Here is a 13,600-nt window from a genome sequence, read left to right as displayed (position 1 = left end):
CCATGGCTGTTTCTATCTTTCCGATAGCATGTAAACCCGTCCGGAAATACTTCAGCATCCGTAATGCTATCATTTACCCACGACTCTGTTCCAAGAATACCAAAACAAACCAAAACAATAGCAAAACAAACAAGGAACACCAAAACAAATAAACAAACCCAATGCATACTTCGCCGCTTCAGTATTCTTCGAGTTGTTAGGGGAGCACAAGTTCGCTCCAATAAACTTGTCTTACTTTCGAGTCAACTGCGTCTGCTTTGGTGACGTGACATCTGGTGGAGGTGCTGGGTACGCACCCTTCATGCTCCCTACGTTTTCTGGAAACCGACAAGCCAGCTCAAGCCGAGCAAGCCGCTGACTTCAAGGTTTACCAGCCGAGTTTGGTCTCCTACCAGAACCAACCAAGATAAAAACTGCTGCAACCAACAACATGGTGCAACAAGCCACTCCTCCCAGCGTCCTGCAACATCCCCGGGAGCCACCATTGTTCGGCGGATCCCCCGGTGAAGACCCTGAGGACTGGTTTGAAAAAGTGGAGAGCACCTGGATCTTTAACAGACGGGATGACGGAGAAACGTTTCCGCATGTGTAGTTCTACGTGGAGGATGCAGCTGGAACTTGGTCCAAGAACCATGAAATCTCCCTGACTGACTGGACTCTCTTCAAAAAAGAGTTTCTTAAAATGTTCGCCCCCGTTGGTAGGAACGAGCCGAACGTTTTCTAGAAATACGTACGGACCACCCCAACGATGGGGCAGTGATCTTTGTTGAGGAGATTAAGAGATTGTTTGGCCGTGCGTACCCGGAAATAAGAGAAGAAAAGAAACTTACGTTCCTGATGCGATGGGTAAAGCAAGAGCTTTTTGCTTGTCTTGTTGGTAACACTCCTAAGATGGTGGCTGAATTCGTGTGTGACGAGGCCGCGATGGAGAAGAGGTATGAAGTCCGAACGAGGCAGTACGACCACCCAGCAAATGCGTCAATTTTGGAGACGATCGGAGCCGACACCGCCACACTACACGAGACCATCCGTGCAGTGCTGAGGGAGGAGCTGCGGAAATTTATCCCGACGACGCCACAACCCAAGTCGCTTCCCTGACTGACTTGGTCAGGGCAGAAGCTCAAAACGCTTTGGGAAATTCTACACTATCCGAAGTACCCCGCGAGCCACAAGCTATGACATACTCCGTAGGTGTTCGTCGACCAAGCCCAGCTCCAACAGGTCGTCAAGAGGCCCCGGCGTACCGCCGCCCACTGTCCCCCGCCCGATCCCCTGATTCCGAAAGCAGACGCTGAGAAAGAGAGACCTGTGGCAAATACCGGAATATTGTCATCTGTCTACCACTGTGGTGGGGCTCACCACATCTATCGTCGCTGCCCATGCAAGAGATTCGGACTGCGTAGTTTCTCCATCGACTTAACCCGCCCTTACCCTTGCCCACGACCACGTGAGATTGACGGGTATCTTAATAAACAAGCCGTGGCCCCTCCCATTTCAACCGTTCGCCGTCATCATACCCAGAACCTCACCAGATATCACGTAGCCAAAGGCGACGCAGTTGACTCGAAGGTAAAACAAGTTTATTGGAGCGAACTTATGCTCCGTTAACAACTAAAAGAATACAGAGGCGGGGAACCAGCAGTCTTATAAAGTGACGCGTGCAGACGATTGTCGGCGAATTGATTACCGAGGCATTCTCTATATGGACGTTTATCTTCCAGCGAGAGTGTTCTACTAACCGTGGAATTAGACCCAGAACACTGTAGTTCACACAAGAATATTCTAGGCTGGTGACGTTAGTTCAAAACACTCTCCCTATCAAAGGCGATAGGACATGCGGCATAAAAAAATTACACCATCTTCCCGTGGGGAACCTTGATGAGGATGCGAAGCATCGTGGTGGTTCCGTCTGGTTCCATTGTGTTGCCGTTATGTTGAGTGATCCGGTTTTTACTAGCGCCAGAGGGAATTCCGCGTCCTGGTCCACACCGGTGGCAAAGGCACGCAAGTGCTGTTGTGTTACGGTGAGTAGGCGGTGGTTCTCGAGGCGCCGAAACTCGTCCATCATGTTCTTATCGATGTTGTCTCTGTGGTAGAATCGGTAGTCTCCATCAGCGTTGGTGAGGTAAAGGTTGTTGACATTGGTGCACCGGCTGAGACCAATGTACACGCCCTCCTCTTCGCAGCTTTGTCTTATCCTCCTTCTTCTTTGGCGGCTCCCTTACGGGAAGATGACGACGGTAGTTAAAGACGAAGCTATCTTGTGGTGGATTCTTTGGTTGGCCAATCCCTAGGGGCATCCTGCCACAATCAGCATCAGAAGCGCTGCGGACGGGGCTGGTTGAGCTGCAAGGCGCGTGGCGGTTCCCGCCACAGCTTTCCCACTGGAAATTCAGCATCAACCTCTAAAGTTTTCAGTTCGTCGTTTCCGTTGACGTTCAGCTTCGCGTGCCTTCTTTGTATCAGTAGCTTCTTGACGTAGTCTGAATGAGTCAAGGACATAAGGCGTGTTCGTAGCACTTGCTCCTGTCCCGGATTTGTAGCGTAGTGGGAAGAGCTCCGCGTACCTCCCGTTGCGGCCAGAGAGTCGTGGGATCGAAACCGGGCGCCGCTAACTATTCCTTTTTCTATAGTGTAGTATCGCGGAGCTGTGGGTGTAAGGAGGAGAGTTGCGCATGCGCAGTGAGCGTGTGGACGGCGCCGCCATCAACGAAGGAGGACCAGGGGAGCCTAAGAAATGCTCCGCATTTAAAAATGGAGAATAAATCACGCGCTTCACCTCGCCCACAGATAACTCCAGTATCACCGCCCAACGCAGCCGGGCATCCAAAACCAAAACATCAATAAAAATGCATGATTCGTGGCGATTTTTTTTATCAAGTCATTTCTTTTTTGTGAAGGAGCCGCAAAATATTTTTTTTATTTGTCATGCGTTTCTCAAAGCCCCTTTTTGTCCTAAGGATCAGCTTAACTGACCACAGCTCTCTCAAAGATGAAGGCGTCGGACAGCGTTCCGGTAACGGGAACATCTTCCTGATACAGCGGAAAGTTGCCATTCACAACTGCGTTCGGAGTGCAGTGGCAACTAAGCGTTCGAACAACTACCTTTTCCTCTGCCTGCTGCAGAATTTTGCCTTCTGTCCTCTTTGTGAAAATTTTGAGATATCTGCGGTCCCCCCCAAAAAAACATTTCCATGTAAGGGGGGCAAATGCATGGCGCCTACGGGAGGTAAATGCAATGCGAAAAAAACTTTCGACTTACCGATATTACGATATTTCGAAATTCGAGTTGATGAGGGATTACTGTACTTGCTTTCTGGTAGCTGTCTTTCTGCCTGATGACTTTCACGGTACATTTCCTATAGCTACAGATCCTGCTGTCATGGGGCAACATGGGCGTAGGCGAGAAACAAGGACGCCGGGATACGTGTGAACGAGCAACACTCCTGATACCGTCCACATGAAATTACCATCAAGGCTCACGAATGAGTAGGTCATTGGAGGTTGAAGTTTCGTCTTTGTAAGAGCTTCCTGCGGCAGTTTTTGCTGCTTTAACACGTATAGCGAATTTTGTACTAAAAAAGTTTGGTTTTTGAAATATCACAGGTTAGTTTAACTTATTGAAGTTGCCATCATTTTGTGGAATGCAGGATAAAACAAGTATTCACTGAGGTGAAATCAAAGCTGGCATCAAACACTTTATTTCTTTTAAATTTCCGCGAATCCATCTTGTCTATGTTGTGCTAACATCATTTTCTTTCGTGCTTCGCACTCATTGTTTTATCTATTCACACATGCAGGGCTTGATTATTGCCCCCAGCCGTAAACAAGTGACATGTCCAAAAGTTGGTCCTAGAACTCTCCACAGCGACCACCCCTTCTTCTCCTAGTATCTTTTAAACTGCGCGCCAGTTACAGCAAATATATTTCTCAGACGATTAGCGAGCAAAGTGTGTGTTCCAGAAGGAGATGCAGGGTTTGCCAATTGTGACGACAGCTCGTAGAAATACTTAAGACTTGCGTGTGTTTACAGAGAAAGCATTTAGCGGGTGTCACCACGGAAGTTTAGTAAACGTGAATAAGAATTTCTTAAAACCTCTTGAAAAGGTTTTGTAACTGCTGGAAAAGACGTTATTTGGACGTCAACAAGCTGCTGAGAACTCCTGCTAGAAGTTGGGGAGACCCCTTCCAAGCACCCTAATACACGGCTATAAGCTCCGCAGTACCACAGCTACAAGACTTCTTCAAGACGGCTTCCATTAATAACTGCTTGTCTGATACGTGTCTAAGAAGTTCGAATCGTCTTGTGTAGCCAATTTTAGTTTCCCTATAGCCTTTTTGCGTTTCATGGGACCCTGATGGACGAACGAGGGGAGTACACGCTAAGACGTGTTTTACGAGTAGTGTTGTGATGAGAAGATATAACGCTGAAGATATTTTGTGCCGAATGTTGGCCAATCTCCCTAAGTGGGTATGCCTAGTTTGGTGAATGGACGTTCGATGGAGGCGTACACGGGCACTCGGCCTTTTTTTGTTATTTCAATACGCGGACACGCTACACAAACGATTTGCTTAACAGCTTTGGTGTTAAAAGGGAAGACTGAAAGGTAGACTGTCTGCTTGTGTTGACTGCTGCGACGCATAGGAAAACGGAGCCTACTGCAGAGGGAGCCGGCGAGCTTTGGCTTGGTTCGCAATACGAAGGGATTACGAGTGCGCGAGCCCAAAGTTGGGAACTAAAAAATAAAGACACCCTAGACTAAACGCCCTACGTGTAGGTCGTGCGTTTCTCGGCCTCAGGGAATGCTAAACTAGTGAGCGTCTGAATGCAGTTGCCGAACCCCTGCATGTTTTGTGCTGAAAAAGAAAAAACCATGCCCGCTGTGCGCGGCCCTTTACAAATACTTTTGTGCCATTGAGCGGGTGATCTCAGGTACACGCCTTACATGCTCTCCACTGTTTTTAGCCTGTGTACGGGACTTCCAAACTGAAGACTGCATAAATTTGCCCGCCGATACTACATCGTTTAAAATGACGGTTGTCATTCTAGAGAATTCAGTCCCTTTTTAAAAAAAAAAGGAACCAAGAAAGCGGATTCCAACCTGAAACACTTCTGCATTTATGACATGGCTAGGCGGCAGTGAATTGTTGCTGTTTTCACGGCATTCGCTTCACAACTGTTTCTCTCCTTCGCAACACAAACATGAATTGTCGGTTGTTCTCCTCACGTTTCAAAACAACAAATATCGCAAGGAGTTACTGTGCGCTCGTTGTCGTGGTGCGCGGAATTCGGCTGCGCACAGCGCGGCAGTGCGCTTGATATTTTTCACATAGCATTGATTCTGGTAGAGGAAGACCACTTGCTCCGCTTATGCGGCTTAGAGAATTCGGCACGGCCCAAAACATCTCGCAAATGCAGGAGCTGCCAGAACGCTGAACCAGCCCTTGACGGCGCGGCGACGTTAGTCTGATCGACTGTGTGACTGTGCAAGAGTGCTTTTGTTTGTGTGTGTTTAACTAGGGCACCCGTTGGGCTCCGCCATTCAACCTCCCTCCTTCCCAGCATGCACCCACTCTGCGGAACAAGTCATAGGACTCGTGGAGAGTGTTTTGCATATCTGTAACTTTTGCGTGTCATAACTGCAGCCCTTACGGGGAATCCGCATCCGGCAGAACGCTCGCTCAAAACTGTCTACTGGGTTTGATTCTGCGAAATTTTTAAGTCCCCGGGGGTGGCAGACTTAGGGGAAGTGGGGTTCCGATATTGTCTAAATTCTTTCCCGACTGTTGACAGCGCTCCTCGTAGCCGTTCCCAGCTGCAGCTCTCAACCTTGAAAAATCGATTTCACAGAATAGCCATTGAACCTCTGGAAACGGCGCTGCTCGCTACTAGGGAAAATTACCGCGCGTCGAAGTTCTAAATAGCTTGGCCGTGGTGCTCCGTGCTTGAATGCCGTAGGCGCCAATGTTGAAGACATATTTTACATGCAATGACTTGGATATAGTGAGGGACATGAATAACTAATTTAGGCCACCTGCTAGGAATGAACCCCGTGCGAAAAGCATTAGAGACATATGATGCGATGCCAAAGGGAAAGTTTGCACGGGTGGGCAATTTCTTTCCAACTGTGTTCGAAATCAGGTTCTTCAATGCTTTCTTTTACGCATAATTGAGGTCCAATACGGGGTCATGGTGGGATTTTTCAAAACGCTGAAAGCTGGCTTGGCATTATTGAACACTACAAAACAAAAACTAGTCTCGCGAGCGCCTCTGGTTTCTGAAGGAAACAAATTGGTTGTAGAATTAAACTTTCGAATGGGGACATCTGTTGAAGTATTTAAAAAAATTCAAGGCCTTGTACATTGCTGGTTTCGCGTGCGCTCACTGAAGCGCTTTCACAGCGAGCATTTATCTGTTCACATTTATACATATCTATTTTACATGTGATAATAACCTAGTTGACATTGTTACAGGAATATGGCGACGAGGCATTTTATATAACAAGGATGCTGATGCCCTATTGGCCGCCGCAAAACAAGAAGGCTTTGCTTTTAAAAACTTCTTTTTTTTCGGCCCGGCAATTTGCCGGATTACAAAGCAACCAACAACGTCCCCCCCCCGAGGAAAGGAAAACAAAGTGTCGAAACTGAAGACAAAAAAAATCATGCCATATCCACGGAATGAATGATGATAGGTGGGGCGAAGCTCGAGAGGGGGAGATCATCGGTAACCGTAACTCTCCCGTGAAAGTTCGCCCATTACATCATTAAGAAAGACGTAAGACTGTGTGCGTACATTGTACAAATCAACTTTTATTTTCGGAGTCAATGCTCCCAGGCCCAGACCTGGTGAAAGACCCCGCGCCATCGAGGACTACCCCGAACCTCCACCACAATTTGTCACGTAGGATGGGACACAACGGTAAAGAAAGAACTTTTATTTAGGGCGAACTTGTGCCCGAACAAGACGAGAGGAAACGAGCAAACGTCCTTGCGTCTCGTTCGATCTCCGAGAACGACTGCCTGCGTTCGTGGCGTGATCTCTTGCGTGATCTCCCCCTCGCAGTGCACGTGCGCTCGCGCCTCCGTTGGCGAACACAGACAAGCTCGCGCTCGCGGTGCCGAGTTTGCGCTGCCGGTTGCAGCCGGTTCTTGCGCGTGCAACGCGGCCCACTTTGCGACATCTCCGAGAGCGACCGGATGGACAGACCCATGGCTTTAGGAGCTTCGCCCCTAAAATAAAAAGAAATCTCCACAGCAGCTCTCACTGGCTCGGCTTCACCTTCACTCGCTGAGAATTATGAGCGAACCGCTGTCCTCGAAAACTTGTTGTTTCTGTGAGCAAAAAAAAAAAATCAGAAGGCACTTAAAAAAAAACATTTGCGGAGGTGTCTGCTCTGTATGCAATGCCTGCGCACACATTGACGCGATAATTATCTCCATTCACAACGAATTCGCCAAGCCAATGTGAGATTGTTTTTAACAGCGAAGCTGTTTAGAAAACCGTAATTTTTCATGTCCGCAGTTAAAAATACCAAAAAAGTGTCGAGCGCGTCCACGTCAGCGCAGGCATCGTGGCGACCGCCCAGCAGTAACTAAAGCGACAGAAATGCCTAGCGCTCGTGCGTGCGTGCCTCGCGGCGACCGCGCATCGTATGCGGAGAATGTCTGTCAAGCCAAGGATATCCGCTTGGGTAGGGGGGCCAAGATTGGCCATATATATATATATATATATATATATATATATATATATATATATATATATATATATATATATATATATATATATATATATATATATATATATATATATATATATATATATATATATTGTAGAGCGAACAGACGAACGGGTACCAAACAACAGGCCTTCGTCAGCATGACGAAGGCGTGTCCCATTCTGACGAAGGCCTGTCTAGGCCGAAACGTCAATACAGTTTGTTTGTTGCCCGTTCGCCTGTATCTCTACGGTATTTTAACCGGGCATATATATATATATATATATATATATATATATATATACTCCAGCTTTCGCCGTAATCGTGGCAAACACTTGCACGGAACGAAAAGACACGTCATAGCGTACCGCCCTTCAAGGTGATGTCCAATGATTAGCACTTCCCAAAAAAGATGACTATAAGTGTTTCTAACACTTATAGCAACAATGACAGAGTAAGGGTCCTTGCGGCAGTGACGAAGCAAATCGGCTGGAATCGTAGACTCAACGTTCATGATGGTCGTTAAGGTTTCGTACAGCTTCGCTACCTTCAAGACTTAGTGAGAGCTTCCTTCATTTTTCACATACCCCGATGTGCAGTAAATAATGGCTCTATTCGCTAACCTTTTTCGGAAAATGGTACGCTTCGATCTCGCAAGCAGCTCGGCGTCAGAAGGAGAGCTAAAAAATGTGCAAACATTTACAAAATAATGCGCAGCATTCTTATGCCACTTGTCAAGATGTGAGTTCCTTACAGCCAAATATGACTGTATTTTTAATACACACGCTTTCTGACGTTCTTTTGGGGACTTCTTTTGCGTATTGTTCGGTTTTGGGGGGAAATGTAAAGGATGCAAATGTTTGATCTCGTCGGGTAATTTTTGTAAAAATATTGTTTTTGGTTTTTTATGTTTTTCAAAACTCTGTCCGACAGATTATCTTCATTTACGCTATTATAACGATTAGAGGGGGAACTTCCACCAAATATTCATCATTATGAAAACGCGGGGCGTTACACGGTCCTGGCTGTGGAGGCACAGGCCAATAATAGCAACGTTGTTTCGGCGCTTCCTCTGTAGCCATACGGTCAGACAGGAACGCAGTAACAGCATGTCCGTCCACACGAAATTTTTCGTCACTCACAAAATGCCAAGTACATTTCAGCAGCCCCAAGACACGTGAAGTGAAAGCGCACTGCTGATAACGCGGTGAGCGTCCGCTTCCTGTCGAACGCCCTCCGACCACTTCCCCGGCTGCAGATGATGATGATGATGATGATGAATAATATTGGTTACCCCTTTGTAGTGGGGTGATGACATATCATCTTACCAAAAAGAACTGCCCATGTTTTACACTCTTGGTTTAATACTAGCGCTGCTTAGAGCAGGCACAAAAGCTTATTATGCACAAAATACTTTTTTTTTCTGTTACAGGTGGTAACTGTCCTAGGCAATATTCCCCTCTTTGCTTTTCGTCCACCAGCATTCTAATCTTGTTTTCGTCCCATCTAGAGCCTTGAAGTTAACTTCCTCTGTGTCCCCCTAAATCCTATATCGTGCTTCTGGAATCCCAATATTTCCTTCATGTAGATTTGGATGGATACCCTCACATTCTAACACTAAGTGCCGCATAGTTTCTGTTTCTTTTCCGTTGACCACGTACACCCCATCATTTTGTGAATACTTCCCCACAAAACTCTTAGTTCGCAGGCAACGTGCTGTAGCCTCAAAATGCAAGCACTGCCCTGGGAATTATCTTAAAAATTTTTCTTTCTTATGTTCAATTTCTCATCCCTGTACATCTCTGTACATCTCTAACTCCAATCAATTGAGCGCCGCGCCGCGGCTTCCATGGGCAGCACACCAAGGTCTCTTACAGCGTGACGGCGGAGATTCATGAATAGATAAGCATTGAAGGGCTGTGCGTCTATAGACGCATAGTAATGAATTCTAGACCTTAGTCGAGCGGAGTCATTGTGCCTCCCAGGCTCGGCTGAGAGCGTCGCTCTGCCCGTTCTAACTGTCATGTTAGCACGCCAAAATGCCGCTGCCCTATCATCACTGTCGTCTGCTCGCCATGCATTATGCAGTTTTAAGTGCGAATGCACTTCTTAAGCGAGCCTGAATCGTCCGCCGCCGTCGTCCGCATAGCAACAGCTGCGGGTGCGCGCGCTCCTCGTCTTCCTCCTCGTCTTCCCTAGCAACGGGGGGAGATGGGCCCGCGCTACTCTCCTCCTCCTCTCTCCGCTCAGTGACTGCGGGTGTTGGGCGCCTCCTCTCCACTTCGGGCGGGAGAGCTCTCGCTCGCGTAGCGGGCGATCCGCATTCCGACGCGTGAGGGCGCTTGTGTAGCCCTCGCCGTAACGGCGGGCGCTACTCTCCTCCTCCTCTCTCCGCTCAGTGACTGCGGGTGTTTGGCCTTATATCGTTGACTCATTCAAATTCAAAAGATCACGATATCCACCGTAATCGCACAATCAACAACCGTGCATTCGCACTTACACACTCTCCCCCTCGGGGAAGTGCGAGAGAATTTTTTTCTATTGGCTTTCTATCATCTAAACGGAGGCAACTCCCCCCGCAGGCCGCTCATTTATCGCGCTATGACTTAACGGACGCAGATTTTGTGGGCGCCTTCTGACAATAGAACGCTAAACACAAACACAAAAATCTGTTAAATAAAAGATTAAGTGAGCGAGTTTATTTACCTAATATATTCTACAACAGAGCCCACGCTGTGTCACCACAGGTATTCAGGTACTGAAGCAACAACCATAGCAAAATATACAAAATAACGTTGAACGCTCATAGAGGGGCCGAAAAAAATGAATTATATCGGCATAATTTGTACGAAATGCCTTCTTATGTGAACCTAATTTATCTCGCTTCGGGGGACATACCGAGTGGGTGCACACGAAAATGCAATTCACCAAGAGAAATGTAGTACGTCTATATCATTCTCAAAGCGATCGGGGGGTTGGGAAATCAGATGCACGGATAAGTGTCACGCGTCAGATACAACAGTCACTGCCAAAAGGAAAGTAACTATGGAGTGCGAGTTCTGGGTTTCTTCGGAGAGTTCTTTGGGGATTTCTTGTTAAAACACAGGGGTGAGTGTGAGTTCGGAGTGTTCTTTGGGGATTTCTTGTTAAGACGCAGCGGTGAGAGTGAGCACTTCATCGCATCTACTGGGGTCATAAATCGTCTGCTGTCCATAGAAGCCGAGGGTGTGGGGTCCGCGTCTGCCAGCCTCGCGTAAGTGCCGTACTCCCGCGGCAAGTATTGGAAGCAATAGGCCGCAGAATACTCCACTGATGCGATAAGCACAAAGGCAAGGTCCTCACGGTGGATTCGTGTGAGCAATGGCAAAAAAAAGCTGACTGTACCGCCCAACCGAGCGCCTACAAAGGACAAGCACACTGCAACGGCCCGAATTGGGGTCGGGAAGAGTTCGATGACGTAGACAATGTTGAGAAGTATCGTGGCGTTGGAAGTAGCCTCCGCCAGGACGAGGACGACACTGCTGACGACGTCTAACGATGATACCCAAATTGCGGCGAGCGCAGCAATGCTTCCAAGGAGAGACAGGGTGCCGATGTTCAGGAAGGCTATGGTAATGAGCCTTGTCCTGTCAGTCAAGTTTCCAAACTTCAACACGAAGCAGTATGCAAGACCATTGGCGCATATTGAAGCCCAGTCCATCCACGGAAATACTTTGCTCTTTCTGACTCGTAAAAGAAGCAACGAGCGGTATGCTACAATTACGCAAAACAAAGACAAGCACATGATCGCCGCTCGACGCCGCGCTACTCTTGCCATGTCCGCGGCCCGTGCTGTCCTTACATCCATGCCAATTTCTGTCTTGAGTCTGCGTTCAACCCGTTCCAGAAGGAGAGTGACGCCGTTGCTCTGGACACGATTCAACTCTGCGGCTCTGCGCATGACGCGACCCGCCGCTTCGAGCCTTCGGCTGGCAATAAGCCACCGAGGAGACTCCACCGCGAGAAGGAAAAATACTGTGACAAGAAGCGTGGGTGCCACAGCGAGCAGCTGAATGTGAAACCAGTGGAAGGGCCGTACCCATTTGAGGATAACAGTCCAGGTATCGGCCAGCGAGTGGCCCATCAGGAGGGCCACGGACAATAAGGTCGATCGTCGTGCGCACGAAGCAGCCTCTGCTAGCATGGTACCTGTCACTGCGTAAAGCGAGATGGTGCACCCGGAGAGGAGGAACCTGGTCCCTAAGTACACGGGGTATGACGGTGCAAAACAACTGGCCAGGGTGGCCACCATCAAAACAGTGGCAGAGCCCAGGACTACCGGCAATCGGCCGAAGGTGTCTGCGATGTAGCCCGAAAGCAGAAGGAATACTATGGAACCGGCCATGAACGCAGCGTTGCCGAGCAGCTTCAGTGAACGCCGGTTGCACACCATGTTCCACTCACTGACGATACTTGTGTTGACCCGTTCGAGGTCGTAGTCCCAAGCATCGCACTCCACGACTGTGGTGTCGTTGGGGTCTCCGGGGTTGGCATAGACCGTGCATTGGCTATACCGCCCATCTGTCTTGAGGGGAATTGCGATGCTTTTCCACGTGTTGGTAGAAAGGTTCCAGCCAGTGGGCTGCCTGCACCAGTGGTCGACATCGGTCGAGATGAGGGGGAAGGCAATCGCGTGGGTAAGCATGACAAAATTGGCGATGGCTGTGAAGAGGACAATGCGGTTTTGGAAGTGACCGCTTCCGAAGGCCTCTTCGCAGTCAAAACCTTCGCTGGTTTCGATGTCGACGATCATGAAACCCTTCGGGGAAAGGCATGGGAACGGTCTCTTCTCGGTCAGTTGAGGCATATTAGTTCGGGTGGCGAAAAAGCAAGGACCATGGGCACACGTTCGTTGCAGTCTGCCGCTGCTTGTTCTGTGCGCGGGCCTTACCTGACAATGATGATGATGATATTCCTGTTTTACCAATGACACATTCCGAAAACAGAATACGTCAGTTAACCTGGTTGTTTGACATAAGGTATGAGTTGACGTTTTAGGAATGCCTTACAAAAAGTTGAATGGCCGACGACAGTGATAAGTCGGAAGAGCTAAACGAAGAAAGAAAAGGACTGGTAGCATGGGAGAAATGCGGGCAAGAAATTCTTCTTCCTCCTCCGGCTGCACCTCTCACCTAGCAATCATGTCACTAAAAATAGACGAACAGACGTACAGCGCAGCAGCTTGGACCCACCGTCCAGCGGAGATGTTTGGCAACGCCGTGACGCGAGAAACAGAAGATGTGTACGTTGTACGTTCACTAAGGCCGTGCATGATAGAGACCACGTAGTCTGCGCCTACCCGCTGCTGTATCTTTTGCGGGGAGAGTCTGCTTGCACGCAGTTCCGCGCAAATGGTGTATAAGTGTTTGAAAGATTACTTTTAATGAGTGTACAAACGCGATTTTAAAGCCTAACCGAAGGCCTGATCTAACAAAGCCTGACCTAACCTAAACAGGAAATAAAAATATAACTTGCCTAACATTTTCTTACATGACCCAGCCTTTGCTGAACTAATATGTCCAGAAAGCAACCTTTAGGAACTCTAAAAACTAAACTGAGCCAAGAAAATTGCTTATCTCATCCAAGATGAATGAATGAATGACTTTATTTAGAAATAGGCCTGAGGCCCTGGAGGCTATTGGAAGGTGAGAAAAGGAGAGTCGATAGCCTCAATGAAAATCTCATGTACGCTATGTTTAACTCAAGATAAAAAAATGAAGGTTGCATAGCCGTTCACGAACCACCGGAATTGGCATCTGCAAGTTAAGGGAGAACCTGTGCAACATAACGGCAGACGCTCTGCCCAGTGGTGACATAGCCTTAGATATTGAAATATCGCAGGA

The 13,600-nt window shown here is 48.1% G+C and overlaps 1 protein-coding gene across 1 annotated transcript in view; it reads right to left on the bottom strand.

The window, feature by feature from the left end:
* LOC144159910 (steroid transmembrane transporter SLC22A24-like) overlaps positions 1–12,564 on the bottom strand; it is a 67,973-nt gene extending 55,409 nt beyond the window's left edge. Inside the window, exon 1 of the mRNA XM_077691565.1 lies at positions 11,560–12,564. Coding sequence (XP_077547691.1) covers positions 11,560–12,564 — 1,005 coding nt within the window. The remainder of the gene's footprint in view (positions 1–11,559) is intronic.
* Between the last annotated feature and the right edge of the window lie 1,036 nt (positions 12,565–13,600).

This window comes from Haemaphysalis longicornis, unplaced genomic scaffold (genome assembly GCF_048455015.1).
Source record: "Haemaphysalis longicornis isolate Haplotype H1 unplaced genomic scaffold, Haemaphysalis longicornis Haplotype H1 scaffold_10, whole genome shotgun sequence".
Taxonomy (NCBI): domain Eukaryota; kingdom Metazoa; phylum Arthropoda; class Arachnida; order Ixodida; family Ixodidae; genus Haemaphysalis; species Haemaphysalis longicornis.
The sequence above is the reverse complement of the archived record's forward strand: the minus strand, read 5'-3'. Positions and strand labels throughout refer to the sequence as shown.